The sequence below is a fragment of the Geotrypetes seraphini genome, chromosome 4 (genome assembly GCF_902459505.1).
Source record: "Geotrypetes seraphini chromosome 4, aGeoSer1.1, whole genome shotgun sequence".
Lineage (NCBI taxonomy): Eukaryota > Metazoa > Chordata > Amphibia > Gymnophiona > Dermophiidae > Geotrypetes > Geotrypetes seraphini.
The window spans coordinates 232,980,238-233,004,843 of NC_047087.1; the positions used below are offsets into that span (position 1 = coordinate 232,980,238).

The following is a 24,606-nucleotide window of genomic DNA, read 5'->3' on the forward strand; positions in this document are numbered from 1 at the left end:
ATGTGGGGTCCCGTCAGAAACGGATCTTGTTCGTTTCAATTTGTAAAGAACAGAATTCAAAATTCAGAAATACTCACACCGTCTTCTCATTTATGAGAACCACCAGTTAGATTATCACTATTTGTTTATTCCAATAAAGTTTCTGGACTTGGTACATCAACTCTGCAGTTCTCCTGTTTGCTTCCACTGATATTTTAGACATCGACAATGTAAAATTGCTCCTTCCACTACATGTTGCCATTAGATACATATACATTCCAGCATGTATTTTAGAAACATCTCTACATCAGCAGAGGGCACATCCTGTTGAACATCTCAATTCTGAGTTCTATAGTCTATCTAAAATGGGGCTTCACGTTTATTCAGTACCACCGACTGCCTGCTGAATGCTGTAAATGTTTTAAATGCTTGTGCTTAAATTAATGTGGTGGCCCCCCACTGCATATCAGCTCCCAAACTGTTTTGACTGTTGTGTAAAACACACATTTGCCTATATTTAAAAAAAATATCTCTTTATTTTATCTTATATACTGCCTGCAAGTCTGAAAGACAATTGACGTGAGTGGTATACATTCAAGTACAGTAGGTATTTTTCTGTCCCTGGAGGGCTCACAATCTGTTTGTACCTGAGCAATAGAGAGTTAAATTACTAGCTCAAGATCACAAGCAGCAGCAGTGGGATTTGAACCTGTCTGCCATGGTTCTCAGCCCACTGCTCATTTAAGCTATTCCTCCACACCTCCTCCTAAGGATTTATTTAAAACATAACAAATTTCTTGGTTATCAGTGTCCAAAATATCCAAGAGAGTGGTCAGCAGATTCCAAATGCCACCTGCAAAACACAAAATCGACCCTGACTAGATGTAGCCACTGCATCTGTCTCCAATTACTACAAATGACCAAGGGCAATTCAATAGTTAAATATTACATTTAATTCTCTAGTATTTAATTGCATTAAACATCGAATTTTGACTTTAGCCCTATATTCAGAATGTAATATTCTTGGATGCCAAGTTGCCCAGGCACATAAAAATCAGTGCATGGCTCTGGCCCATACAAACATAGCCACCCTGGATGTGGCTTGGGAGAGGAACTGCAGCTTGTAGGAAGAAACACCAAGAGAAAAAGAAAACAAATGGAAAAGAAAAAAAAAAAAAAAACCCCAACCAAACCCAAAATCAACTGGTGCCCAAATGTTCCAATTTTTTCAGTTCACCTATATTATATGTGATTAACATTTTACTGCATTAAAAGGATCATAGTGTTCTTTTAAATCTAATATCAATTGATGTCAGGCAGGAAATTTAGAAAGTTGAAATCACTTATCCACATTGTGTCATCACATTGTGTCATCAGTTCAACACACTCATTCATAAATTATTCTAAATCTGCTGGACTACTCATTTTTGAAGTTTGCTGCTCTTTTCTCCACAAAAGCCTTCATTCCTTCTTTACGGTCAACCTTAAAATTGGGAAAAAAAAATAAGATGTGTGACACTATAGTATTTTCTTATTTTATCAAATTCTGACCCCTCCTTGTGAACAACCATCAGATTAAAATAAGAATATATGGCGGCCATGCCGGTATAGTACACTGGTCCAATGAACTCAGCATCCTGTCTCTAGCAAAGACCACTTTAGGTCACCTGAGGAAACTGAACAGATCCCACCAGAAAGATCATTTCCTCCCTCTCACTCCAAAAAGTATGAAGTAGCTAACCTCTATGTAGACTATGTATAATACCTCTATCCAAACTTGTGTATATGTCCCTCCAGAAACTTGTCCAAGCCTTTTTACTAGATCTGACCATGTTCTTTCACAACAAACTCCATAATTAATTGCTTGTTTACAGAAAGAGGGATAGAAGGTCAAAAATGACTATACCGAAGGTCCGGTGATCAGCAGATGGTATAGTTAGTAAGAGTGGGGAAGGGACATAGTCATCCAACTTAAAGGACAATCAATTTATTGGAAACATATAAATAGCTAACACACATATAAAAGATGATGCAAGCTTAACAGAGAGTCTTTTAATCCTTTTAGTACTGGACCCCAACACGGTCCGTGTTTCGGCTTAGGAAGCCCTCCTCAGGGGTGTATAAAAGAAGCCCAGTAGATGGCACCAGAGTACTGGTTAAAATACCAAAAAGGAATGCTCTTAATGTGTGATCAAAAGCCTGCAAATCAAAGTGGTCCCAACAATTTCAGATTAGCAATTTAGTTACATGCAAATTAAGACCATCTTCCCAACAAGTATTATAGTGACTTTATTCCTTCTATGACTCGACTGTCTTCCACCAGGCAAAGAAATGCTAAATTATTGACTCGACTGTCTTCCACCAGGCAAAGAAATGCTAAATTATTTTTTATGGAATCAGTTCCCATGGATTAACATCTGGAAGGGAGCCCAATGTATTTTCTAAACCCGGCTCTGTTTCCTTGACATGTTAATTAGAGAATGACACGGGGAAAAAATCTGTCCCCGTCACTGCACCGTCCCCGGCCCACCATCCTCTGCACCGCCCCGTCACCGTCACCACCATCCCTTTCACCGCCACTGCCATCCCATTCACCGCCCCGTCACCGTCCCCGTCTAGCACCCATCTTCTTCCCTCCGCTCCCCCATAGTCTGGCATCTGTCTTCTTCCCTTCCAGCATCTTCTCCCCACTCTGCCTTCCACATTTCCTTTCAGGGTCTGTTCCTCTCTACCCTCTTTCAATGTCTGTTCTATTCCTTTCCACCACCACCCTTCCCTCCCTCCTTTACCATCTGTTCCTTTCTACCACCCTTCTTTCATATCTTCTATCAGTCCCCCCATCATCACTAGCAGTCTCTCTTCTCCCTTACCATGAGCAAATAGAACTTCTGAAAATTGTATTGCTGAGGCATTATTTCTAGTACGCCTTTTTTTCCAGATGGATAATGACATCAATTTTATAATTCTTACTGTCTGCTCTGATTTCATTCACAATTTGGTTTGTGTTTTGTACCTGAGGATTCCATGAGGCATTTAACCTTTTCCTGTCTCTTCTGTGATTTCAAGTTGATTCCTTCAATAATGGAGTCTCAAGGCAGTAGCAGTTTTCTATTTTGGGCTCTTTTGACATTGTTTAAGGGATTTCTTGTACATTTGGTGCTGGTCTTCTTTGATGAGGTCATTTCAGAATCTATTTCCAAGGAAGAGAAACTTTTTCCCTTTCACCCCCTCCTTCCTTGTGTGAACCGGAACACGCGGTCCCCGCAAGCAAGTAATTTTATATCATTTTCATTCTATTCATTCATAGAAATTAAAGTCTAGATAGTGCCAGTCACATAACAAAACATGATTTTACAAAAATAATTCCCTGCAAAGTCAAGCCTGCAAGGATTACTAGATGTCTTTCAGCAGCTCCCCTCCCTCCCTCCCCCTTACCTTTGTGGCCAAGTCAAAATGATCTACCAACAATAAAATTTTAAAAACACAAAGCACGCTGTACGCAGAGAAAATGTTAATTATCATTTATATTCCGCGGGTTTTCAAAGAGGTCAAGGCAGATGACTTTATGCAATGTCACCTCAATAACAACTATACAAAAATAGACAAATATTCCCCCTCCCTTTTTACTAAACTGCAATAGCGGTTTTTAGCGCAGGGAGCTGCGCTGAATGCCCCACGCTGCTCTCGACGCTCATAGGCTCCCTGCGCTAAAAACCGCTATTGCGTTTTAGTAAAAGGGGGCCATAGTGCAAAATATAGACAGCAGATATAAATTCTCAAAATGGACACATTTTGATCACTAAGTTGAAAATAAAATCATTTTTCCTACCTTTTTGTCTGGTGATTTCATGAGTCTCTGGTCCTTCTTCTGATCCTTCTTCTTTCTTCTCCTGCCCCCCCCCTCTTTCTTTCTCTCTCTCCCTGGCTCCCCTCTTTATTTCTGCCTTTCTTTCTCTCTCCCCCTGGCTCCCCTCTTTATTTCTGCCTTTCTTTCTCTCTCCCCCTGGCCCCCCTCTTTATTTCTGCCTTTCTTTCTCTCTCCCCCTTTATTTCTCTCTCCCCCTGGCCCTCCTCTTTATTTCTGCCTTTCTTTCTCTCTCCCTCTGGCCCCCCTCTTTATTTCTGCCTTTCTTTCTCTCTTCCCTTGGCCTCCCTCTTTATTTCTCTCTCCCCCTGGCCCTCCTCTTTCTTTCTGCCTTTCTTTCTCTCCCTCTTGACCCCCTCTTTCTTTCTGCCTTTCTTTCTCTCTCCCCTGACCCCTCTTTATTTCTGCCTTTCTTTCTCTCTCCCCTGCCCCCCCTCTTTATTTTTTCCTTTCTTTCCCTCTCCCCCTAGCCCCCATAAAGCCATCGTGCCAATTTCTCCACTTCCACGATTCTTTCCCTACCCTCACCCCCAAGCCAGCAGCCGATTTCTCCCTGCTCCTTCCCGGATGTCCTTAACTTCATCGGGCAGCAGCAGCATTCACAATTCACTGCTGTTGCCCGCTTCAGGCCTTCCTCTCTGTCGGGTCCTGTCTTCATGAAAACAGGAAGTAGGCAGGACCCGGCAGAGAACAAGACCTGAAGCAGGCAACAGCAGCGAATTGTAAACGCTGCTGCTGCCCAAAGAAGGTAATGGAGCACCGAGGCAGACCGCTACTCCCCCCTCCCAGCCGAACCCCCGCTGACCCTCCTATCTCCCCCCCCCGTGAACCTTTCCGACCCTCCCAGCGAGAGCAAGCCTCCTTCACGGCTTTCTCCTCCCTCTGCCACGTCACTGATGACGTCATCAGTGATGCGGCAGAGGGAGGAGAAAGCCGACGCTACTGTATGGAGGTTTGCTGCTTTCCCTGGGAGGGTCGGAAAGGTTCACTTGGGGGGGGGTGAGAGATAGGAGGGTCAGCGGGGGTTCGGCTGGGAGGGGAGAAGCTGTCTGCCTCGGTGCTCCAAGGCCTGGCGCCATTACCTTTTTCGCCCCTTCCGCCCCCCCCCCTTGGTACGCTACTGCTCTCCTTAGTTTGCCGGTTTTCTTTTTCGGCGACCGGCACGCTTTCAAAGAGCCGCGCACACGCAGCTGCTCAAAGTTCAATCTTCTGCTCTGCTGCAACTTCCTGTTTCCGGTTGGGTCAGAGCAGAAGATTGAATACTGAGCAGCCGCGCGTGCACGGCTCTTTTGAAAGCGTTCCATCGCCGAAAAAGAAAGTCGGCAAACTAAGGTGAGGTGGAGAGAGGAAGCTGGTTAAACGATCGAGCCGACGTGCGGGTGGGCGCTGCGGGGACTGCACGATCCTTTATGCTTCACTGCGGTGACAAGACCATTCACCGCTCCACGGGGCGGTGATGGCCTTGTCCCCGTCCCCGCAGAGGCTAATTTTCATTCCCCGTTTTTGGCGGGTTACCTGCGGCTAAACGCAGTAGCCGCGGGTAAACCGCCACCGTGTCATTCTCTAATGTTAATGCTGTTTGGGCAGTTGATAATGGGATTCAAGTACAGAATTCATGATGCAGAGAGGAGTGTGCTGGAGTACTGGTGGATTATCACTGATGCTGTTTTATGTAACTTGCTATTTTGGTTTTAAGTGAGTAATACTTTTAATGAAATAAAAGCATGGGATAAAACACAGAAAACCCTTACAAATAAGTCTTAGGCTGGGAAAAGTTCTGCAGTACTACATCAGGAGCGGGCAGACTATTTGAGTCTTGCAGTCCTGTTCTGGCATCCATTTTTAGTCCTATGTTCATCTGGCCCCTTCCCTACTTTTACCAGAGAACCTGAAATGTTCTTTGCTGATTTAGGAGTACTTACTGTGGCAAATGTTGAATGAAATAATTTCTTTTCAAATTTGTTTCCTTCTGTCAAAGATAATTCAAAAGCTTAAAGAAAAAAAAGAAAGTGTTATTTAAAATCATGAATGAAATGGTGTGATAGATGTGTTAGTCCATTCTTTAAGGTAATATGTAGGAAAAAAAAAAAACCAAAAACAAAAGGGAAAAAAAATACCCTTTTTTATTGGACTAACTTAATGGTGGTTTATGATTAGCTTTCGAAGGTAACCCCTTCTTCCTCAGATCAGAAATAAGCAAATGTTGGCAAAATCAGTATATATAAGGGAAATATGAAAGCATTTCAGTGGTAGTTAGAGACAAAGAGGTGTCAAAGAAGTTTAAATTTACTTTTAGTGGGAAAGAAAGCCAAGGACCTCGTTGAGTCCTGTATGATGGGTATCCAAATATTTATTTATTATTTCAGAAGGCTTATATTCTTGGATTGTTTTAACATTTCTCAAAAGATCCCATGGTCACTCATATAGGGAAAAAAACATTCAACATAAGGGGCTAGTCAGCATCACTGCTAGACCCCCTCCATTCTTCATATGATCTTCCCAATACTCACTGGCCCAATACTCACTGACCCCAGTTATTCTGCAAAACTAATGCTGTTAAGTTTGTTTAAACAAAAATGTTTTAGCCCCTTAAGTAGCACTTAATGAGAGAAACACAGTTGTGTCGGGCTTGATTTTTCTGTTTGATTCTTCAATAAAAAATATATATTTTATCCTCCATTAACCATGTCTGCTTCTATGTCTACTGTTTCTCACTCACCTCCATTAACTGCTTCTTTTCCCATGGATACTATAAGTTGAGAATTATTTGCAATTTTTTCTCCACAGTGGATGGCTTCTTCAACTAGTTTCTCAACTGGATATATTTTGCTAACAAGGCCTGTCCAAAAATGTAAAAAGCAATGTCAACTGGGCAGCATTGGCAACAATTAGACCACAAATTACATTATTAGCTAATACCTGCCTAATGTTGAGGCCCAGTTCCCCAAACCTGCAAGATCTTCAAGTAATTCCTCACAGTGCTTTCATGTTTTAATTTGAATAAGCACCATTTTCAAAATTTGATCACCTTTCTCTCTGCTCATTTTTCAAGATCATTAATGTATACATTAGACACAAACTGTAGAGATTCAGCTCCAATAGAAAAATCAAGAGATTTACTTCGTTGTTAAACCTCTATACTGTTTCCTACCATTAACAAGTTTCCGTATATTTATGACAAAATTAAAAATGGACAGACTGCACTTTCAAATGTTTCCTGAAAATCCAGATAAACTGACTGGCTGACTTTCACCAACATGCTTATTTTAATCTAATTTTTTTAAGTGTGTGAGGAATAGGGTTGTGCAGGCAGACAAAAATTCTATTTTGTTTAGTTTCCTGTGTCATTTGCAGTCTTTTCTTTCTTTCTTTTTTTAATATAAAAAAGTTTTAGGGCACAACAGGCTAACAGCACCACTGAAGCAGAAACAGAAGACATGGCTAGGCATGGGCTGACTATAGTAGACTCAAGAGGCCCCTTCCTGGTGCATCCTGGGATGAACTGGAAAGGAGGATAGCTTAGCTGGTTTTAAGAAGGGTTTGGACAATTTCTTGGAGGAAAAGTCCATAGTCTGTTATTGAGACAGACATGTTGCTACTCTTTGGATTTTGGCCAGGTACTAGTGACCTGGATTGGCCACCATGAGAATGGGCTACTAGGCTTGATGGACTACTGGTCTGACCCAGTAAGGCTATTCTTATGTTCTTAAGGTAAGTCTTAGTGTCATTGTCCCTGTGTTCTCAGAGTGATGTGCTTTGTTGGGTAGGAATGCATCTCTAGTTTAGTTCTCAAGACTAGAAAACCTTTTCATGCACAGCTACAGTATCCGAGTGTTGCTTTGCATACTTGTGATATTCATGGTGGGTCTTCATTAAAAAGAGATTATGTACTTACTCTTTCCCACTAGATAGGCAAGATATTCTAGACAAAAGGGTTATTTCCCCATACTCGCATGCTCTGCAGAAGGAATCCACTCCAGATTTTTCACTCCGCCTCTGTAGTACTTCACTGATTGGTTTAGTGCCCTCTACATTCAATACCCAAGCACTGAGAGGCACCTGTAATAACATGCTCAACAAAGAGGGGCATAATCAAAAGGGACATCTAAGTCCGTTTACGTCCATCTCACAAGTCGTCCAAAGTAAAAAACAGCTTAAGACACATTTTGAAAAGATACATCCAACTTTTTTTCCGTTTCGAAAATCGTTTAATTATACGTCCTGACGATCTGATCGTCCAAGGAGCTAAATCGTCTATCTTTATACCACATTTTCGTCCAACTTTCTGTCCAAGTCCAAAACGCCTAGAAAAGCCCTGCTGGACGTGGGAGGGGTCTGCAAAGTGATGGACTGCACACCCAGACTTGCCACCTAAATAGTGGGGTACCTTACAGGGCACTGCTGTGAACTTCACAGAAAGGGTGCCATGTCTCCTCCTCCCTACAGCTCACTTATAGGTTACGGTGAGCCCCCCAAACCGCCTCCAGAATCCCCTAGACCCACTTATCTACCACCCCAATAGCTCTTATGGCTGCAGGAGCCACTTATATGCCAGTAAAAAAGGGTTTTGGGGGTGTATAGGGCAGTGCACATGTTTCAGTATCAATGCAGTATTACAGGGGCTTATGGTCATGGGTCCTCCTCTCTATGGGTCCCTATCCCTATGGGTTCTCTCTATGGGGTGGGGGGGGTTGGTGATCACTGGGGTAGTGTGTGTGGGGGTCTGTTTTATGTGTTTGAAGTGCTTATCTGGTGACTTTAGGTGGGTTTTTGTGACTTAGACCATGGTCTAAGTCACAACGTCCAAGTTCCGTGTAGGCTCCGTTGTAAAACTTTTGGTTATACATGCTGTACGACTAAGTCTAAGCTGGCCCACGTCCTGCCCAACTCCCACCCTCAACACGCCTCCCAAAACGCCCCATTTAGCTTTGGTTGTTCAGTGGCACTATGAAGGCCTAGGTCATTTAGAAATACGTCCAAAACCCGTTTTTATTATCGGCACTTGGACATTTTTGAGAAATGTTCGTCCAAGTGCCGACTTAAGCCGGTTTTTGGATGTTTTTCTCTTTCGATTATGAGCCCCAAAGTGTTTTGTTGAAAGGAAGGAAACAGTACCATTAACCACCAACACAGGCTCCAAAGGAGTGCAGCACAACTCCCCAACAAAATGAACATATATACAAATTCTTTCCAGCCCTCAAGGGCTGAGTGGCCTCCAAGAAGCAGCATGGAGAAGCATAAACTGACAAAACTGTAAACAGACGCAGAAAGGACAGGGTGGGGAGTGTAGAATGTCTCGCCTATCTACTGGAAAAGAGCTTACTAGGGTAAGTACATAATCTCTTTTTCCAGTGCAATAGGTGAGTCATTCTAGACAATAGGCCCATACAAAAGCAGTACCCCCTCCCCCCCCAAATAGCTAGGGTGTGCTTGCTGCATCGGCCCTTAAGACCGAGGACCCAAAGGCTAAGTCCTGCCTTGCAGCAACATCCACTCTGTTAAACGTGACCCACATGGGACGAGGACCATGTTGCAACCCCACAAATCTCCTCAGGAGGGACAGATTTAGCTTCGGACCACAAAGAAGCCACACTCCTGGTGGAAAGCGCCTTGATGGAAACAGGGGGACTGTTTCCTAGAAAGAATATAAGCTGATGAAATGACCCTATGGATCCATCTGGAAATCGTGGCCTTAGAAGCAGGAGCAACCCGCTTAATCAAATGAGTCAGCACAAACAGATGGTCAGAGAGGCGAAACTCATTATTGACCTCCAAATAATGCAGGAGAACCCTGCGTACGACCAGTTTCTTCAACAGGTGATCCTGAGTCAAGGAACCTGTCGGCAGAAAGGCAGGCAAACACACTATCCAATGAAAATGAAAAGCCAAATTAACGGTCTAGAGAGTGAAAACCAACAGAGAAGCACCTGAAAGAAGGCCTAGATATAGCTAGACAGCACCAGGCTAAGGTCCGAGGCAGGGATAGAATGGTCAACAGATACGTGCCTTTTTGCAACTTTGCTGTGTTGTACATTTTAAAGCAAAGACCCAACCATAAACAGCAAGGAGCCGGCAGAAGAATTCTGAGGCAGAGAATATCAACAGGAACCTATTAATGTACCATGTTATTGTGCAATTCGGTGCAATTTAAACAAGAAGGGCAATGTGCTTGGTTTGCATGCTTTAGGATATTGCCAGGTACTTGTGACCTGGATTGGCACTATTGGAAATAAGATACTGAACTTAATGAACCATCAGTCTGTCCTAGTATGGAAACTCATGTTTTTTACTTTTGAAGGTGATTGGTTACACTGGAAAAGATTACTAAGGGAACACATCCATTCATGCTATTCCATGTTCTTATACTTTCTCTCTGCGTCTTCCATTTGCTCTGTTACTGTGCCTCCCTTTCTCCCCCCTTCTAAATTGGTCTGGCACCCATCTTCTTCCCTCCACTCCCCCCATAGTCTGGCATCTCTGTCTTCTTCCCTGCCAGTGTCTTCTCCCCACTCTCTCTTCCCCATTTCCTTTCAGCGTCCTTCTCCCCCCATCTACCCCATGTCCTGGCAGCGTCCTTCTCCCCCCTCTGTCTTCCCCATGTGCTTTCAGTGTCCTTCTCCCCCCCTTTGTCTTCCCCATGTCCTTTCAGCGTCCTTCTCCCCCCCATCTTCCCCATGTCCTTTCAGCGTTCTTCTCCACCCCTTTGTCTTCCCCAGTACTTTCAGCATCCTTCTCCCCCCTCAGTTTTACCTTAAGCGCCTTTTCCTCTCCACTCCACCTTTCCTCCCTTTCTCCCTCCCTGCCCCTTACCTTTGTGGCGCTTACCCGCCCAACTGACAACAGAACAGGCCCGGTCCAAAAAACCTCCCTGCCCTGTAGCCGCAAATCTAAATTACCTTCTTACAGCAGCTGGAGTATTGAAGCTGCTGTAAGAAAGTAATTTAGATTCGCAGCTACAGGGCAGGGAGGTTTGACGGACCGGGCCTGTTGTCGGCTGTGCTGCACCCGGGGCGAACCGCCCCCCGCCTTGTACCACTGCCTTTTCCCTGCCTGCCCTGCCGCAGAAAACAGCCGACCGGAAGTCTTCACGATGTCAGCGCTGACGTCGGAGGGAGGGAGGGCTTTGCTTAAGCCCTCCCTCCGACATCAGCGCTGACATCAGGAAGACTTCCGTTCGGCTGTGTGCAGCAGGGCAGGTAGGGAGACGAGCCTCGCGGCTGAATACATCCAGCCCCGCAGGAACCCCGCGACCCTCGGAGGCGTCCCCACGGGATCCCCGTGACCCAAATGGGGAACCCGCGGGTCCCGTGGGATTCCCGTCGTCCCTGTTCCCGTGCAGCTCTCTAATGCAGACTTACTATAGCCACTGCTAAGTTCTATAATATCAAAAAGGCCCAACAGCCCAAGTTAAAAGAATTTGTGAAAGGACATTAAGTCAAACAAAAAATAAATTTTTCCATTTGGAGTAGCTCCTGATGAATATGCAAACAGATTCCTGGTAATCTGGTCTTTATTATTGTATATTCCATAGGAATATTATAGCATACAGAGCTGCATGTGACAGATGTACTTGTCATACTGCCACTATTCAGTAACAAGCTCTATTTAGATATATAAGCTGCTTAGAGAAATGGAGGAAAGAATATTTTTCTAGACCCCAACTGCTCTCAAATTCAATCTGAGCAGTAGTACCAATTTCTCATTTTCCCGGAGAATGAATACTTGAAAGAACATATTAAAAAGGAACTATTCATTTTAAAACAAACATTTTGTTTCATTCATGCGAGAAATGAACAGGGTGGCAAAATCTCAAATGGCCAAAAATGTGACCGAATAACACTTCTTCTGGTTTTTGACCACTGGATACCACAAGTGGATGAATTCCACCTCAAGCATTGAGAACAATCTACTGCTTCATGGTACCTGCTTGTTTTGCTTCCTGGGCCGAGATTCTGTCTCCAGTAAGAATCATTTCCATTGCCAGTGATTTCCCAACTACCTTTGTAAGTCTTTGTGTTCCTCCACCTCCTAAAACAATTAAAATGTGAGCTTTTATTAGTTAATAGAATAGCCACAGGCAAATTCAGCAGGCTATTAATCTGACATCTATATGCATAAAAACAAGACTTGCAAAAAAAAAAATCAAAACAAAACCAAAAACCCCAATAAAAAAACACCACGCTGTTATAATTCGACTGGCAGCACTGGACTAAAAACGATTCCAAAATTCAATCTCAAAGAATGTAACAGTATCACAAATAATCATCCCTACACCACTCAACCCATTCTCAGACCAAGTTTGTGCAAGTGGAAAAAGCTTCCTTTAGTTAACACACCACACACCTTTTCCTTCTTGAGATATCTAGGAAACAAAAGGCTTCTCTCAAATGCTGTTATGGCTTCATATTCCTGCTAAACGCTATTCCCCCACCCTATTACAGTATCTATACCCACTGTTAAAGACATCAGCTTCTGTATCAAAATGTTAATCAGTTCTTTCTGCTTCTCCTAAAAGCAGAAGCTCCTTCCACTCAGACTACTCCAAGAACTCGTCATCTCCTTGGGGAGCACTTGGCCACAAGTAGCCACAGACGGCAAGAGGTGACAGTGTAAGATTATGCACAACCTATCTGTATATACTGCATCATCCATATCTATCATTAATCACCTAACAAAATGGAGGCTTGCCCAGTTAGCCTACAAAATCAGGAATTTCCACAGGAATTTTACCTATCCTCTTTTGATCACGTTCCAGGCCTTCTAATCTCACCTCTTTTTCCATAGCTTTCTCATCTTAGCAACCCTTTTCTTATTTCTAAATTATGCTCTCTGGCAATAACATGCTGTTCCCTCAAATTCTTCTCCTTTGTTTTCCAATTCTTTATTCATTTTTCATCTTCCATCAAGTACACAATATTACATCAATTGAATCATACAGATCACTTGAAATTCTTTCTATTATCATCTTAAATATATAAATTATCTCCCTCCCCACCCACCCTTTTCACAGATATTATAATCAAAAATTAACATACATGTGCTATATTCATAGATATTGATTAAATCTATATTATAACTACATACCACCCCCCTCCCCTGATTATAATTATACTTTCAATGGCATCTAATCATTACAATAAGTTGTCAATGGCACCTAGATCTTCTTAAAGTTATTATAATTCCCCTTTGTATAGAAATTCTTCTCCTTTTGATTAGCATCTGGTTACAAACTCACCATCGAACCTCTACTCTTTAGATCAGTGAATCGCAAACTGTGTGCAGTGGCATACTAGTGTGCCACCTGAGATTTCAAGTGTGCCGCGAGACGCTGGGGAGGAGAGGCGCCAGTTGACTGCCTGCAAGACGTGCACCTCACCTCCACCCCGACATCTCGCCTCCTCTCCGCGCATCTTCTTTTTGCAGCACACACCACCCCCCACCCCACTGGCGGCTCAGGGCCCTGTCTGGAGGGGCCTGCGAGCATGCATGGATGTTTATGTGATGATGTCACCACATTGACATCCACACACTTCCAGGTGACCTTGAGCTGGAGCCGCCGGTTTAGTGTGCTGCGGCTCGCAAACTTTGCGAGACACTGCTTTAGACAGTAAATTTGAAAGTTTGGGGTTGTTGTTTTTTTTATGAAGATTTCTAATCTCTCTAATAATTCCCTACATAACCTTTAATCTAGGCTCCATTGTTTCCATACAGAAAATCACAATGGAAAATTTCAGTTATGAGTCAAGGTCAGAATATATGGCAACCAAACAAGACTTATTTTTCTTGCAAAGGGAAATAAACAGTGAAACCCTGTCCTATAACACCAAACGAAGTACACAAGGTTTGCAACCATTCTGGAGTGACAAATAGATACAGATAGATAAGTCTTATTGCTTTTTCCAACCCCTGTTCTCTATAGTGGAATTTAGACCATATAGGCCACATTTTATCTCACCTGGACTCTTTTCCCTAGTTTGGATCATTGCTTACTTATGCTTAGTTAATATTTTTATTTTCCCCTTTATTCTTCCTTGCGTGGCTTGTCTTAGCACTTTACACATACTGACCTTACTAAACCTACTCACCCTTCCTTCAATTCAGATATTCACCTGGGAAAAGAATTATACATAAGGGCTCTGTCTGGGGACAAAATCAATCTGAAATTTAGCCAAATCTGGCATGGGAAAAATGGTAAAAAGACATATCAAGTTCAAAAATGAGGCTCCAGAGAAAATAAGTTTCCCCAAAATAAAGGGCCCAAAGCACTTCTATAAGAAAAAGCAGTTCCTGTTTCTGCAGTATCAAGACATACACTGAACACATCGCAGTTAGGGGTCAGTAGTATCATTATACTACTGGGGTCGCTCCATTCAAAACTGACCTCTTCTCTACTTTGCTGGTCACGTACACACTTGTGTATTTGATCCATCCATGTCCGACTCCAACTTGTTTAGCTATGCTTCTTTTCCCCTTGCACATCAGATACCCCGATGATAATGGTTGTTTTGTTTGCCTACCTTTCAAGTGCTCTGAACACACTGTAAAAATTACACAGAACAAATGCATGCAATAGTAATATAAGAATCTATTGGTAATATTAATCAAAGCAAATCACAATTAACAACCGTTTACCTGGAATGGTTCCTAGTAAAATTTCTGGCTGCCCAAACTGTGCCTTCTCACCAGCATAAATGATGTCGCACATCATAGCCAACTCGCAACCCCCTCCAAGCTTTAAAGAAAAATATATTCACACCACATTAGGCTTCTTAAATTTTTACCAAGTCAGTGTAAGTTATCAGTTCAAAAAGAACCCTCTGAAACATCACAGTTTTTTAAAGTCCAGTTTTGAAAATAAAGGAAAAAAACAAACATTGTTTGACATGTAAAATTATACTTCTGGTTTTTAAAACACTTTACAATCGGTTACCACCATATCTAAATAACTATCTAATACCTTACTCATCAATATGTGCACTTTGTTCTTTACAGCAAAACCTCTTAGTGATTCCATTGATTAGGCAAATAGTATATTCATCCACTAGAGATCATTCTTTCGCAGTCATTGGTCCCCAACTTTGGAACGCCCTTCCAAATTACAATCTTGAATGTTTTTAAACCTCTCTGTTTATAGATGCATTTGACTAATAACTTGCAAAATCAAATTTTAACTCAAACTCTCTACTTTCTTGCTTTTACTATTAATATTGTAGTTCTACCTTTATTTATATTATCTTAACTATTAGTGCATAGATGTTCTTCCATTGTGGTGTATGAAGCGTTAAATAAACTTGGAATATAAACGGAGGTAACTTTTTTCCCCCTCCCCAAAAAAAAGGTTGACTTAAAACATAAACCAAACTCGCTGCAGTCTCACAATGTTAATGTAGGAACTCGAGTCAGCCATTTTGAGTAGTGAGATTGCACGAGGCAGGAGCATAGGAGGATGGCTCTTGCCCTGGCTCACCACTTAAGAGCTTAAGGTAGGCCTGGGAAGAGGCCTGCGATGGGTCCATATCTATTATCATTCCCGCTGAGAAATTCCCTAATCCTTATTTGTCCTGTTTAATTAGATTGTAAGATCTATTGAGCATGGATTGTCTCTTACATGTTTAATGTACAGTGCTGCATACGTCTAGCAGCACTATAGAAATAAGTAGTAGAAAGACTCTAATATAAACCGAAACCTCCATTTTTGGGCAATTCATTTTGGCCCCAAAATCTAGGTTCATATTTGAGTATACAGTATACAGTTTTCAGAAAATTCACAACTCAGATGTGCCTCTATGGATGTTATGATTTGGGAACTTCACTTTGCCCCAGACATGTCTCACAAGATCCTTCTCTATTTCCTGGTCTTGCACATCCCAGTAACATTAATACGATTTAGAAATGAGCTGGGGGGAGGGTTGGTTGGATTCTCCTTTATAGCATACAGATAACTAGACATATTGGTTAAAAAAAAAAAAAAAGGCACTAGTTACAACATGTGGCAGGAAAAATACTCAGAGAGAACACCACAAGGGAAAAGAACCAACCGATTCTACAGTTAAGGCTACGAAAGCAAAACAAAGGAAAACTGCAGAAACCCTCAACAATACTCAACAATGGCACCATTTTGCCTGTCACACACTGTAACTAGTGCAATTTAATTCCCAATAAGTACCTATACATTCAATATTGTTAATGACTTAGTAAATGGTTTGAATCAAATGTGTCAGTCACACCATATTCAAAAATGTTCATTGAATTACACTGAAGATGTCTTATGAGTATTTTTAAATAAGTCTACTGAAAATGTTCATTTCAAGCAGTCTTTGAGGGTCGATGATTGAAATCTGGAACCATAAGTCTCAGCCTATTTGAGTTCCAAGTGTACTGAGCAAGTTTCTGAGATCCTCTTCCTCTCTTCATTATATTGCATGCTGCAATTATTTTTTGGCTCATAGTTTATGATTGTGCTCTAAAGAAATACACCAAAACAGGGCCGGGGGGAGGGGGGAGTATCAACTATTCCGTCAATAATGAGGGAGCTAGGGGCTAGTGCCGAGACTGATAGAACATTCACTAAAGTGAATTAAAAATGAAAAGTAAAAAAATAAATAAAATTTAAAGACATGGTTTCCAGCACACAAAAGTATTATAGTTTCCTCAGCAATGGGCATTTGATAACACAAGCCACAATTTATCAGATTAGATTAGAAAAGTTTCAAAAATTACAAAAGGAAGATCCAACAAAAAGGGGTCTGGGTGTCTAGATTAGCAACATAATGGAAATTTACTGAAAACCGTGGTAAAAAGGAAGACTTACAGCAAATCCATTAACAGCAGCTATGATAGGTTTCTTGATCCCAGAAACTTTACTCCAATTTGAAAGAAAATCTCCCATAACACATTCTTGGAAGGTTTTGTTCTCCATCTCTTTTATATCTGCTCCCGCTGGGGGGAGGGAAAAAAATGGTCAATAAACAATGATGGATTACAAAACAACATTTCATTCTGAGGACAACCAAGACAGGAAGAGAACAGAACCAAGAATTATCCTAACTTTAAAGTAAAATGTTAAGGAGGTGGGAGAAAGAAAATATAACCCTTAGCTTGGGTAACCTTCTCTACCCAGATATACAAAAGAAGGGAAAATTAGGTTCTTACCTCAATATTTTTCTGTTAGTAGGGCATATGAGTCCTGACTAATGGGTTAACATCCCCCAATCGTGAGCTGTTGCAGAAAGAAACAAACATTTTCTTCAGCTCCACCTCCTTCCGTGGACTATACTGCATCTCCACAGTTTGTACCAAAACTTCCCCAACAAGACATTCTGCTGTGTAACAAGTATAATAAACAATGTCAATCAAAACATATGCCTCTTCAGTAACTGGTAAGCTGGATTTATGTCTTTGACCAGCCTCTCTAAGAATTTCATGCATATTCCCCTTTGTTGGGTTTAAAGGTTGGTGGGGGTTCCCCGGGGGGGGGGGGGGGGGTACCCCTTCTGATCTTCAGGCTATGTCCATGTTCCAGGATTTTCCTGGGTTTAAGTAGTTTATAATGTTTGCATTATCTGTTTGTTTCCAATTGGCCATTTTTGGCCGTAGTGTTTAATATAATATGATTTTAAGCAGAATTGACTGGTAGCAGGAGTTCCTGCGCCCTCCAAGCCACCTATCAGAGTGTAACCAGCATTAACATTTATGAAGTCTGAATACTCTCAATTGCATTAGTAATGAAAACATGGCATTGTACTCATATCTAACTGGCATGAGAAGATATCTTTGTTTGAGACATAAAGAAGGCAAATAATTACACTGACAGGGCAGGGCATCAGGATTATATGCTCTGCTAATCGAAAGAAGATTATCGAGGTAAGAACCTAATCTCCCCTTATGTTGCACAGGGCATTAACGAGTCCTGACTAATGGAACATATCAAAGCTGTTACTGGAATCTAGGGCAGGACAGATGAGCCTGCCCTTAACACTGAATACCCAAAAGCAGAGTCCTTTTGTGTTGCTATGTCCACTCTATAAAAAAAACTTTGTATAAGTATGAGGTGTGGACCATATAGACGCTCTGCAAATTCACCCAGGCTTCTACACACAAAGAAGCTACTTTTCTCGTAGAATGTGCTCTCAAAGACATTGACGGCTGTTCACAACAGCTAATGTACACAGCCAAAAATCACCATTTGAATCCATCTGGAAATAGATACCTTAGATGTTGGCTTACCCTGCCTGGCCATATTGGTTAGGATAAAAAAATTACCGTAGAGCCAAAAATCAATTAGTCACTTCGAGATAACAGAGAACTCTCTTCACATCTAGAAGTTTCAACAAACCTGTGGACTGGAATGCAGGCAGTCGGATCTCTTGATTGACATGAAAAGCCACAACTACCTTCAGCAAAAAAAGAAGGCACCATTCGCAGAGAGACACCAGCTTCTGTAATCCTGAAGAACAACTGCCTGCATGAAAGTGCCTACAACACCGAGACTCATCTTGCCAAGACAAAGCCACTAGAAAAACTGTAACAGCAGTCACGTCTTGAAAAGGCTCATACGGAGCCTTACTGAGATCCTGCAAAACAATGTTAAGGTTCCATGACAGAAAAGATTGTTTCATCGCAGGATGCAACCCGAGTGCCCCCTTCAAGAATCTGGCTATATCTGAATGAGAAGCTAGTGAAACCTTTGCACTCGAACTCTAAAGTATGAAAAGCCAGTTGCCTGTACTTTGAGGGATCCAACCACTAGACCCTTCTAGAGTCCAACCTGCAGAAATACCAAGACTACCAAAATCGGACCTTGAAGGGTTCCACATTGTCCTTAACACACCAAAATTAAAACATCTTCCAGGCCTTAGCATATGCTGTGACCGTCACCAGCTTCCTAGCTCTAAGAAGAATAGCAATAACTACCTCCATATACCCTTTCTGGGCTAAAGCTGTGTGCTCAACAGCCAAACCGTAAGACCAAAGCGTTCAGGATTTTCCAAGTGTACCGGACCCTGTGACAGTAAATCCAGATGTACCGTAATTTGAAACCTTTGTCTCTACAGACGCACTAGATCCACATACCAAGGTCAATGCAGCCAATTCGAACCTACCAGAATTACCAATCACAGGTGGAGAGCTACTCTATACTGTGAAGAACCCAGCCTATCATGTTGTCACAAGGGAAACATGTACAGCAGCTCATTCTCTGGCCACAGTTGTACTAAAGCATCCACTCCAGCGCTTTCAGACTCGGATCTTTGGCTGAAGAAACAGTTTGCTTTCTTGTTCACTGCCTAACAACAAATCGGTCATCTCCAACGCTGCACAATTCATTGAAAGGCTGTCTGGGATAATGACCACTCCTCCCAGGTCCAAAGTCTGCCGGCTGAGATAGTCAACTTCTATTATCTCCACCCTCGCTACATAAGCCGTAGAGATTACCAGCAGATAGATCTTCATCTAAAGGAACAATAACTGATCCTCCACCACTGATGCAATCACCAATTTCAAAGGGTATCATGAGGGCCACATTCATTGCTTTGAGGTCTAGAATTGGCCTCCAGTCTTCTGAGCCTCCATTTCAACACTACGAAGCATATAAATCTGGGAGGGGACGAAAGAATGCAAGTTTGTACCCCCTCCTGTACAATGTCCAGCATCAAGCGATCTGTGGCGATCTATGCTCAATAAGCCAATAACTTCCCTCCGATGATTGGAGCTCAGCCAACAGCTTGGTGTCATTACTGCAATTGTGACAGAGCAGGATCCTGATGATTGGGGATGCCTGGCCCCTCCAAATCTTTGTCTGGAGCCTTGAAAATATCTAAGGCCTGAAGACTCTCCTGAAAACTAGTGATATCGTCTGGAGGTCTGAAAAGTACCTCAACTTAATCCCTGTTCATATCATCCATACCTTTTCCAAAGAGTAAATGTCACTTAAATGTTAATTTACACAAGGTCGCCTTGGAGGACAAATGCACTGCTCAATGTCTGATCCATAGCTTCTTGCAGGCAGAAATGGAATAAGCAGACATGACTCTGAAAAGATTATACAGAGCATGGTTCGGCGGACTGTGAAGCCGACCCAGAGCTGGCCAAGGCGCTACATCTCCTGGATCACGGTGTGCAGCAGGTGACGAGCGTCAAGAAGAACGGCCTCTGGCTGTACACCCATCTGCTCATCAAGCAACTTTTCCTGCGCCAGCACAGCAGATGCAAATTCTTCAGCTTGGCAGAAACTTCAGAGGACTACACAGTCATGGTGGGGTTCCGGAATCTTGATACTCTTTTAGATTCTGGAATCTTGCTACTCTTTGGGGATTCCTCCATGGAATGTTGTTACTCCTTAGGTTTTGGCCAGGTACAAGGGACCTGGATAGGTCACCATGAGAATGGGCTACTGGGCTTGATGGACCATTGGTCTGACCCAGTAAGGCTATTTTTATCTTCTTATACAGAGCATCAGCTACACAACCCACTCTAGACATCAGAAACTGGTGATCCCTCCCAGCAACTGCCTTCAATCACGGCACAACTTGGAGTGGCAAGCCCAAGCGACAAAGGACACTGCTGCAGCTGTTTTTAAACCTAAAGCTGTGGCCTCACAGCTTCTTCTGAACAAAATCCAATTCCTGCGCCACCAGGGAAAACACTTTGGGTGGAACAAAGAACTGGTTAAATTCAGCATCCATCGGATAGAGCCTTGCCCCTCCAGGTCCTCCCAATGGTCCGTGAACATATTTGTAATGTCCTGATGAGAGGGAAAGCAGATGGTTTGTGCTTTTGCACTGCTTATTAGCAAGCACTGTGTAGAAGAGAAATGCAGAGTCTATCTTTAATGCCTGGAGGGATTCCGTGGTCACCTGCAAAAGTGCTGAATGCATTAACAGCATGCACACAGGCAAGTCCTTTCCAAGATCAGAGGCCTCCACCAGATCAAGATCAAGCTCCAGCTCCCCTTGAGCTGAAGCAGTATCTCTTGGTACAAAGGATTCTTACTGGGAGAGCCCTCTCCAGCCCAGTCTTCCTCATGCTAGACCTCTCTGTCTTGCGCAAGGCACTGATGCTGGGGAATTGCACTCATGGAGGGGGAAACCCCTGGTGTCAGCATGGTCATAATCTCCAAGGGTTTCATGCGGCTCTTAATTATGTAAGCTTCAAACATTATATTGATGAATGCAGGGGAAACCCCTGTCCAGGACAACCAGACGGCCCCTGCGGATGCTTATAAGCTCCTTTCTGGGCTTTTGCAGCAGTACCACACCTGCACTTTGCCAAGGACACACTTGCACTACTCCTCTGCTCAAACCTGGATTTTGTCCTGGCTTTCACACCACCTAGGCGCTACCCCCCCCCCCAACACACACACACACACACCACACACACACACACACAAGGAACTAAAGGAGACTAAGTCAGCGGCTCCCATCCCTCCTCATTTGCCGTGCGGCACGGACAATCCTCAGACAGCCATCCATCGCAAATTTGGCATGAATTCAAGGTATCCTGGCCTGAGCAGTACATCACACATGTTTTTAAAGCAAAAATCAAGGTGTTTTGAGGCAGACAGAGGCTTTTCATTTTCAAATCAAGAAATCCAAAATGGCTATTGTGGCAGCAATTTTAGCACCAAAAATGGCCCAGGGGAGCTACACTGGGGTTCAAAAACTAGCAATTTGGGGATTTTAAAGGCGAGAGAACCTGACTCTAACCTCAGAACCCCCCAAAAAATACTTTAAGAGCCCCCCCCAATTTTGGTTTTCAAGCTATCAGCTTGTTACTCGCTATGCAATGCTGTGTTATGGGAGCTGCAAACAACTTACAGAATTTCTGCCTCAACAAGCCTGGAATCCGAACTGCTTGTGTCTTCGGACTGCTTCTCAGGCCCAGTGAACTGGCTGGAGTCCTCAACCCCCACTGGACTTCGCACATACAAACGGGGGGAGGAAGCAGTCAGCCCCGATCCTGGAAAAAACACAATGGAGCAGCCTGCACTCAAGCCCACTATGGACGAACCTGGGGCGAGCACGGCTCCCAAGGGAACGGTCCCCAAATCCTCAAACATGTAGTGCAGGTTGTCCCAAGTGGTTGAACTGCAAAGTCTGCCCCTTGGAAGCAGACCCTTGACCCAATCACCAAAAAGCCTCATAGTCCAAAAAATACAAATATAACTAAAAAATAAACATGAGCAAAAAGACTGGCTCCTACCATCTCGCTTGTAGAGAGACAACTGAGGAATTGGAGGACAGCCCAGGGGAATGGGAAGCGGAGCAAAAGAATGCTGAGACACTATACAAGAATTCTCAAAAGAAGGGATTGACTACCCACAGGTTCAGCAATAGAGTGTCTGTTTCACTAGAAATTTCTTATATATATTTCAGTGCAAATATCCTAAAAAATCAAATTGGCTAATGGCCCCCCAAAACAGATTTGCTTTAGAAGATTAAAAGCAAGATTTTTGGAACTCATCTATAGTGCATTCTCAAGAATCCTTTTCTTTAATCTGACTGTACTCATATGTATTAAAAAGACCCAACCCATGATAAACTATCATCTTGCAAATAAGAAACTAATCTCTTCAACTCTATAAGGAAAATGTTCCCAAAAAATAAGTCTATCATCAAAAAGTTAAAAAAAATAGCTCTATATCCACAATGACCTACCTGCAAAAGCCTTTTCATTCCCTGTGATAACAATGGCCCCAATGCCAGGATCTTTCTCAAACGATTCAGCAGCCTGTATCACCTCTGTCATCAGCCCATCACAGAGTGCATTCAAGGCTTTAGGACGGTTCAATTGGATCAAGCCTACATTCTGATGTTCCCCTTTCTTCTCCACCAAAATATATTGATAAGAGGAGCCTATAAAATACCATAAACACATCATTATTACAAACTCTGCAGAGTTCAAGATTTTACATTTCATTTTGCTATAAAAGAGCTACTAGCCATAATTTACCAGTTCTCAAATGCTTTAGAAAAAGATTCAGCCACAAGTCTTTGAAACTTAAAGCCCTTCATCAATAAAAGGAAGCAGAACTTGTAGGGGGAGGAGGATTTGACACCTCTGTTCTAGAGAGTGGCAGAACCCTGGCTTTTGATTTGTCCATATTATTTGCCCTACTCTTGACATTTAGGGCTCCTTTTACTAAGGTACAATACCGCACATGCGAAACACTAATGCCTCCATAGAGCTTGCGCTAGTATTTTTCGTTTAGCACGTGGTTAGTGCACGCTAATCTTTAGCATGCGCTAAAAATGCTAACGCACCTTAGTAAGGAGCCCTTAGATGGGGGGGGAGGGGTTGTGCTGAAAAGTTGTCAGCCCAATCAACCAACTAACTTCCTAAATTCTGAGATTTATTTTGCCACTGTAGCTGAAAAGTGTTATTTTATTAAAGTGCCAATTTGCAGAAATGAAAATTCTATGTTTAAACATTGTTTCAGATCACTGATTGAACCACCTCATTCTCTTCTTGGCTGGGCTGATAACTTTTAAGCACCCCCTGTACATACTGGTCAATAATAATAATTTTATTCTTATATACCGCCAAAGCCATGAAAGTTCGAGGCGGTTTACAAGAAGCGCTGGACAATCAGCGAAGAGGTCACAATTCAAAGTCGTCAATACAATCTACATAATGGAAGAAAAGGTTCTCAAAGTCATCAATGCAATCTTACATAATGGAAAAAGTGGAAAGCTATATAGATCTTAAGGTTACTGGTTGAAGTAGCAGAAGTATAAAAATTCCTAGTTTACAAACCGATTGAACAAACTCGTTTTTACCAGTTTTCTAAAATTGAGGTAGGTGTATTTTATTTTTCTTCACTGCGAGTTTTGAGTTCAGCACCCCCAATCATTTTCAAAAGTTGGCCCCAGTTGCAGTCAGGTAAATGTGCATTACGCAGCAATCTTAAATATATATTCGGTTCAGTTCAATTACTAAGCACTACCAAGAATATGGATTTATTTTTCTTGATTTACCGCTATTGACTTAAAGCTGATACGTTCTTATTTCAGGGTTCTGGTTTATCACAAACGTTCTGTCTTGGACTATACCGCTCTGGACACAGTAATCTGCGAGTTATAATAATTTTTATTATAACAAATAAGCATGGCAGTAATTAGCAACTGATCTATCGACGGCAGAGTGCTTCTCCTCCCAAAGGTTACTGCTCCACATTACTTAACCTAGCACTCGGCTGACCCTTAATTCAATGACTTTTGGGAGAAAATAGCAGTTCAACTATGCGCAGGCGCAACACTACTTCGTGCACATTCTTCGGCTTATAAATGACCCGCTAAAGCACTGGCAGACTTGTGAGAGTCCAGTCAGAGGTTCAGCGCTGCACACTACAGACCCCGGAAAGCACTCACCAGCAGCATAACGCCGAGCAGCAGTGACGGCGACAGACAGCGGCCGCACTCCCCGTACTGCTACACGACAAGCACTCCACATAGTTCGAACAGCAAGAACAAGGCACCTAACAGTAAACTTCGCGAGAGCAGCGCGCACGCCCCCTTCAACTCTCGCGAGATTGTGTAGATGTGCAAAGAGCGACGGGGGGGGGGGGGCGGAAAGGTCTGTTCGGATCACGTGGAAATCGCCTTGTTACGTGTATAAGATAAACAGTTCTAGGTGGCCATATTTGACGGGGGCGGAAGTTGTTGTTTTTGTTTTTTTGTTAACCATAGCATGAACCAAAGGCATTGTTGGGGGGGGGGGGGAGGGGAGGGGACGACAACCGCTACATCTGCGTTAAGACCTAAAAA

At 42.7% G+C, this 24,606-nt stretch overlaps 1 protein-coding gene across 1 annotated transcript; it reads right to left on the reverse strand.

Annotated features, from left to right (window-relative positions):
* Nucleotides 1–491: 491 nt before the first annotated feature.
* On the reverse strand, nt 492–24,371 carry ECHS1 (enoyl-CoA hydratase, short chain 1). The gene is made up of 8 exons (XM_033943392.1): nt 24,211–24,371; nt 22,498–22,695; nt 16,656–16,783; nt 14,477–14,576; nt 11,768–11,872; nt 6,564–6,683; nt 5,767–5,834; nt 492–1,462 (listed from the first exon to the last, which is right to left on the reverse strand). Exons 1-8 carry the CDS (start codon nt 24,290–24,292, stop codon nt 1,397–1,399), a joined length of 867 nt encoding a protein of 288 aa, XP_033799283.1. The 5' UTR covers nt 24,293–24,371; the 3' UTR covers nt 492–1,396.
* Between the last annotated feature and the right edge of the window lie 235 nt (nt 24,372–24,606).